The 7,006-nt window shown below is 54.2% G+C and overlaps 1 protein-coding gene across 1 annotated transcript in view; it reads right to left on the bottom strand.

The window, feature by feature from the left end:
* Window positions 1–2,123: 2,123 nt before the first annotated feature.
* Window positions 2,124–7,006, bottom strand: part of MYO18B (myosin XVIIIB) — a 168,362-nt gene continuing 163,479 nt past the window's right edge. Inside the window, exons 43-44 of the mRNA XM_054712773.1 lie at window positions 4,876–6,121; window positions 2,124–2,206 (exon numbers count right to left, since the gene is read on the bottom strand). Coding sequence (XP_054568748.1) covers window positions 4,888–6,121 — 1,234 coding nt within the window. The 3' untranslated portion in view covers window positions 2,124–2,206; window positions 4,876–4,887. The remainder of the gene's footprint in view (window positions 2,207–4,875; window positions 6,122–7,006) is intronic.

Below are 7,006 nucleotides of genomic sequence, written 5' to 3'. Positions count from 1 at the left end.
CCATATCTGACAAAGGGCTTGCATCCAGCACACATAAAGAATCCGTACTTGATAACAGAAAGACAAGTAATTCAATAAAAATAACTTTGACAGACACTTCACACAAGAATAGATGCAAATGGCCAATAAGCATAGAAAAAAAGTTCTCACCATCATTAGTCATTAGAGAATGCCAGTTAAAACCACCAGGAGATACCGCTCCACACCCACCGGAATGGTTATAATTAAAAGAGCAACAGCGCCGGACCCTCCTACGCTGCTGGTGGGAGGGCAAAATGGCACGATGGCTTTGGAACACGGTTTGGCAACTTTTCAGGCAGTTAAACATACATTTGCCCTCTGACCCAGCGATCCATTGCTAGGTATTTATCCCAGAGAAAGGAAAAGAACATCCATAAAAAGCTTTGGATGCAAATGTTCACAGCAGGTCTTTTTATAACAGCAGGAAACAGCCTCAATAGTCACCTAACAGGAAAACAGATACAAGAGACTGTGGTACATCTGAACAATGAACTATTACTCAGAGAAAAAGGCCAGGAACTACTGAGTCGTCGATAACAGATGAATCTCAAAAGCGCTTTGCTGAGTGAAGGACGTCTGCACACACACAGAGAAGTATATTTTGTGTGACCTCCTTTATGTGAAATTCTAAGACAGGCAAACCTAACCTACCGGGACACCAATCAGGACAGTGGTTGCGTGGGGAAGGGGGGAGAGAGTTGACCAGGGAGAGCCATGGACATTCTTTAAATTCATGCTTTGCAGGGCAGAGGCTGGGAGAAGGATCCAGGGAAAGAAAGACTGTCATCATCCAGGGCTGTCACCCAATTTGTGGCCCTTTGTTACAGCAGCCCTAGCAAGCTAATACACCAGTGATCCAAACAGGGCTTCTCTCTCCCTGGTGGGAGCTGGGATTGGCTACACCAGAGGCCTCCTAGGGACAGTGGCCCCCTTGGGGTGGGGCAGGGCATAGAGACTGTGCCAGTGGGAATGTAGAGAGAGGTGGCACTGGCTACCCAAATGTGGGTGTAAGCTAGTCCTGCCTTTGAAAATAGGGAATAAGTACGTTGATCTCTCAGGACCTTTTATAAAGTTGTGGCGAGATGTGTAGAACGCTTAGCACAATGGCTAACACATAGTATGTGATCAATAAACAGCCAACTTGTTCTTGTTACTAATTCTTCAAGGATGTTTGAAGAAACAGGTATCCGTTTCTTCATGTGCCCATGCCAGTGTAGTTCATGTACATGGGCGTATTATTGTGTGTGTGTGGTAGGGCCGTGTACCGTATGTCAGGTGTACGGGGGACTGGGAGATGTTCACACATTCTTGGATGTTGATATGGGCAGACGTGCAGAGGCATGCATATATGCCAGTGTGTTGCATGCATTCAGTGTGTGTAGGCTCATTATTTTGTTCATTGGTTCCTTCATTCATTCATCCATCAAAATTTCTTAGATGCTTGCCCACACATTTGCACACAATATGGAAAATAAACAGACAAGGGAAATATGATAGAGGTAAGTATGGGAATTAAGGGAGAAGGGAAAGGTTATTTCAGTTTGACCAAATCAGGGAAGACTTCCTGGAGGAGGTGACACTTGCGCAGAACCTAGACCAATGATGGCGAACCTATGACACGCGTGTCAGCACTGACACTCGTAGCCATTTCTGATGACACGCGGCCGCATGCTGAGGATGAAACATTTGCTGCTCCTGAGGATGAAACATTTGTGACTAGAGTCTTGGAGTTAGTTTTTTCCTCAAAGTGACACACTACCCGAGTTATGCTCAGTTTTTTGGCGAAGTTTGACATACCAAGCTCAAAAGGTTGCCCATCACTGACCTAGACAAATGAAGAGAAGGAGCAAGACCATTGCATGTAGACATGTAGTTTTCAGCAGTATGTCACTGAAAACTACAGAGAGTCTGGGTTGGTTCCATTCCTGCCCATCAACCCTCTAGAGTCCGGGAAACAGGATCAGAGAACAGAGAGAAGACACAGATGCCAAGGAGCCAACACTTTATTTTGTGCAGACCAAGCACACTAGGAGCCCCATGCCCCGCGGGATAGGCCTCTGCTGGACCCCTCTCTCCTCTCGAGGGCGGCCATGCTCGCTGTAGTGGGACTGAGGGCCCCCGGGGAGGCCGGGCCGGTCTCTCTCTGCGGAGTCGGAAGTCTTCGAGGGCAGTGCATCTCAGGAGGCTGGAAACAAACGTAGGTCAGAGCTGATCAATGGGACCTGGGAACTGAGTCGTGGGGAGGAGAGCGAGAGTGGGGAGGCCCTGGAGGCCCATGTTCCCAGGTGGCATTCCTGCAGAGATGTGACCAAAGGAATGAAGACATGTGGACGGGAAACAAGCGGCAGGAGACAGGGGCAGGGTTCCTGCAGGACCCCAGTTTCCCGGGGCAGGGTGACCTGACATTTAGTGCAGCCACAGGGGGCCGCGCTCTGTCCTCGGGATCCCTCGCATTCTCATGCGACTCACAGTGTTACTTTTCGTGGCTGGTATTATTATCTCCGTTTTCCAGCTGAGACGCAGATGCTCAGCAGGGTCACATGGCTTGCCCAAGGTCCCATGGCCAGTGACGGGAAGAACCGAGCTCGTTTGGGTTCCAAATCCCATAACATGCTCGCATCCTGGGGAACGGGCCACACTGTTTTTAGTCCCAGACTCCAGCCGGGAGGTCCTGGCAGAGGGACATTCTAGGCGGGTGCTCTGTCATCGCAGTGAGCAGGGCTGGGAGGGGGGCGGGAGCTTGAGTTTAAGGAGAAATGGCAGAGACAAGATGTTCTGCGTCGACTTCTGCCAAGGGCTGCTCCCCTTATGGACGTGTGCCCTTTACGTGGCCTTTGAAACTGCGTTCTGTGTCCCCGAGAGCACAGTGATGTAAATGAGTATCAGATCTCTCCTCGGTAATTGAGAGCAGAGAGAAGGCCATGTAAAGTCAAATTAATTTGCTCTGAGACATCCGAGACCATCTCCACGGAAGGGGCAATGGCTTTTTGATGGGCTGACGGTGCCTCGCAAAGCAGCGGGTCTCCAGCAGTGGAGGGCGGGGTGCGTGGCTCCTTCCGGTCCAGGACGCCTGTGGGAGGAGGGCTGGGGCGGAGCGCCCACCTGCAGCCTGAGCCTGGCGCGGCGGCGAGCGCTGAGGTTTGATAAGGGGAGATGAATGAGGCCATGGACGATCATTGGTCTGTGGGTTTATATTCTGCCTGAACCTGGAGGGAGCTTCTTACTCCTCCTCCGCTGATGCCCATCCTGCCGTAAAGGGATCTGCATTTCAGCTGGGGGCCAGGAAGTGGGATGCTCGGGTGTGAATGCGCCCTTGCAGGAGCTGTGGAGGGCTGGCCCTGCCTCTGGGCGGAGATCCCTGAACTGGGAGTCAGGGTGGCTGGGTTGATGGCAGACCCACTGGGGGACCTTGATTTGAGGTCTCCCTCATTTGTTCAACATTGAGGTTGGAGTCCATGAGTTCTAACACTGCTTTTAATTTTTTTTATTTTAAAAATATTTTAAAATTAATTTTAGAGAGGAAGCGAGAGGGAGAGATAGAAACATCAGTGATAAGAGAGAATCACTGATCAGCTGCCTCCTGCAAACCCCCTACTGGGGATCAAGCCCACAACCGAGGCATGTGCCCTGACTGGAAATTGAACTGTGACCTTCTGTTTCATAGGTCGACACTCAACCACTGAGCCACACCAGCCGGGCCCAACACCCCTTTTGATATGTGATTATCACATCCACCTCCTTTTGGAGGGCAATGGAGGCAGCCTCCTTAAAGTCCCAGCTCCATCAGTATGGCTGAGTTTACGCAAGAAGATGCCTGGGATATGGACTAGCATTACAGATGAAAGTGGCGATTCTGGAGTTTCCAATCCCAGCTCCGCCTGCGTGATGTGGTACAAGTGGCTTAACCTCTTTGATTCTCAGTTTGTCAGCCTGTAAAACGGTAATAAATACTGGCAACCACCTCCTGGGGTTATTGTGGGTACTAAGTGGCCACCTGATGTATATATACACGCTCAAGACAAGGAAGCCGTTATTCACCGTCAGTGCCTCTTCCTGCCTTTCTGCGGAGGAGTGCCGGGGTCAGGGCTGGGAGCAGGAGAGCAGGCGGGTGGCCAGGTGCACCGCTCCTCCCGCACTGCTGCTCTGTGACGGTCGCACGCATCCCCTCCTCCCTCCCCTTGGGCCTCAGTTTCTCTCCGGACACTTAATGCAGGAGCTGGACTCCACTATCCTCAAGGCCTCCTCCACCCTGGCCTGACCCTGCTACCATGACCCCACCATGACCCCACCATGATGGGGCAGAGAGACATCACAGCGCCTCCGGCTTCGGGGTGAATGGAGCACTGGAAATAAGCAAGATGGGGGTGGTGGGGGGAAGGGGCTTTAAAAGGCCAGACCAAGCGGCTTTAAAAGCCAGCACCTTCTCCCATCCTTGTCCCCTAGGACCCTCCTGCTTTCCGATGTGTCTGCATTTTAAAGAGCAAAGAAACAGGTGGCACCTGGCAGAGGGCTTCTGATGAGCTAACACCTCTACAAACCCTCGGCCTCCAGAGAAATCAGTCACAGCATTAAAAGCAGCAGCGGCAGCAACGCATTTCCTCTAGGCCAGGGGTGGGGAACCTTGTGTCTGCCATTTGGATATTTATAACAAAATTACCAACTTAAAAATTAGCCTGCTATTCTTGGTCAAACATTTAATTACTCACCCCTCATACCTTGGCAGGGCCAGACCAAATGGTTTCTCGGGCCTTATATGGCCCGTGGACCGGACGCTCCCCACCCCTGCTCTAGGCTGTCGGGCCCCGGTGATGATCTCGTCTTATACCCCCCAAGACGGCCCAGCCGTTACTTTACCTGAGCCGGTTCCTACTTCTGCAGGTACTTCTTCATGATGCTCGTCACATCCTCGTCTTTCCGCCCCGTCCCCGGCTCTCTGTTGCCCGGAGACGGTCGCTCTCCATCGTCTCCCTTTGGCCGTGGGATCCTTGGTCGACTCTTGATGCTGTCGGCGCTTTTGAAGGACACGATGGAGCTGGAGGAGGAGGACGAGTCGGAGAGGTGACCGGGGTCCTCCTTGGATTCTGGGCTCTTTTTCAAAATGGTCTTTATCCCTGAGAGAAAGGTCCGGTCGGCCTCTTCCGTCTCAAAGTGGACGCTGGAGGGCCGGGAACTGTCTTGCCCATCTTTGGCGGCTCCGGCCAAGGACCTCGAAGTCTCGGGCTTCCGGATGGCCGGGAGGAAGTCATCAAAGTCCACTTTGGCCCTGCGTTCGTAGTTGAGACTCGGGAGTTTCCAGCTGAATGGGTCGCTGTCCGGAGGGTCCCCCATGAGGTGGGCGAACTGGCGGTTCTGGAAGACGAGCGGCTCCTTCCCCAGGTCTGGGCAGCCCGCGTCGTCCAGGGAAGACTCCAGACAGCGCCTCCGAGGACGCAGCGTGGGCGACAAGAGTGTGTCCCTGGGTGCGGAAGGGGAGCTCAGTTTTCTCCCCAAGCCAGGCCCCGATTCTAAGAGGGACTCGCAGGAACTGAACCGGGCCTTCCGCCCCTGGGGGAGCAGCGGGGTGCCCTCCCCGCCCTGGGAAGGGATGCATCTGAGGCTGGTGGAGCGCAGGAGACCTGCGGATGGCTCGGTGCAGTCCTCCGTCTCCAGCGGGGAGCTCAGCGAGAGGTGTCCCTCGTCACTGCCGGCCCTGGCCCTCCTCAGCGTGGACGCCCCGGTGGTCTGATAGATGGGGAGGGTGGGCCAGTCCTCCAGGCCCAGCGCCGCGCCCTGGCCCCTCTGAGCCCTCTGCCTCCGGAGCCCTCCCACAAACTCCGACAGGGCGGCCGAAGGGCTGGGCAGCTTCTCCCTGGACACCGGGGACGCGTCCGCCCTCCGAGAAGACGGGGAGGAAGACAGGGCTCCTGATCTCTCCGGGGGCTTCCTCTGGACGTCACACTCGTCGCCATCCCCCAAATGGCAGTACTTTTGCCGGCGGAGGGAGAGGGGAGAGAGGGGAGAGAGGGGCTTGTCCCCCGTGGTCTTGCTGGGGGCATCCTGGGCTCCGCTCAGGGCCGACACCCGCCGGATGCTTTGGGCATCGCCGGCCTCCTCGTGCGTCCTGCGCCAACAAGAAAGACACAGTTGGTGGGGATCGGGCAGCTCATAGAGTTTGTGCACGCGGCGCGGGAGCCGCCAAGCACAGGCGCTAATATTGTTTTTCTTTGGAAATGCCATCCCCACCGCATTCTCAAATGAACCGCGTGATTTAATGCGCAAATTCAAGCCAGGTAAATGATTTCTCGTTGCTCTCTGAAATGCAATTTCTGTCTATAATTAAACCCAGCTAAGTGCGTTCGAGTAGATTAACACGCAGGCAGGACGAGTGACTTAGATTTATGAGGCATCCTATCTGACAGGGAGGGCCGCGTCGTCCCAGAGCCCGCTGTGGAGTAAGCCATTCGCTTCTGGAAGACACGGGGAGACCTGCAGGAGGCTGGCTGTTTGTTCAGGGACAAGCCCAGAGGACAGGCCCACCAGAAGGGCTTCGGAAAGTCAGTGACCCAAGTGTGCACCTCAGTGGGGTGCTCTGTGACGCCCTGATTGGTCCTGGTGCGGGGGGTGGGGAGGAGACCGGTCCCTCCCAAAGGGAGAGATCTGCATGAAACCCACATGGAACCAAGACCAGCACAAGGGGACAGACGGCTTCTATTCTGGGACGACACCAGGCCTGGCCTCCCTGCAGAGTCGGTTTGCAGCAGCCGAGCCCACATCACTTTCCTTCACCCCAAAGTGTGTCTGTCAACATCACTGCCTTGCAATCGCTCCCCTAATACACGGCAAGAAAAGGAGGAGCCTGGACTAGAAGATGAAGGATGTTGCTGAAAGGAGCGAGACCGCAGTCCGCCAACCATCCCTTTAATTAATAAAAACCAAATAAAAACCTACTGGTCCTTCCTCCAAGACAAACAGCGCCCCTCCCGCCCACCTGCAGAGTTGTCATTTA

Source organism: Eptesicus fuscus, chromosome 23 (genome assembly GCF_027574615.1).
Source record: "Eptesicus fuscus isolate TK198812 chromosome 23, DD_ASM_mEF_20220401, whole genome shotgun sequence".
NCBI classification, from domain to species: Eukaryota; Metazoa; Chordata; class Mammalia; order Chiroptera; family Vespertilionidae; genus Eptesicus; species Eptesicus fuscus.
The sequence above is the reverse complement of the archived record's forward strand: the minus strand, read 5'-3'. Positions and strand labels throughout refer to the sequence as shown.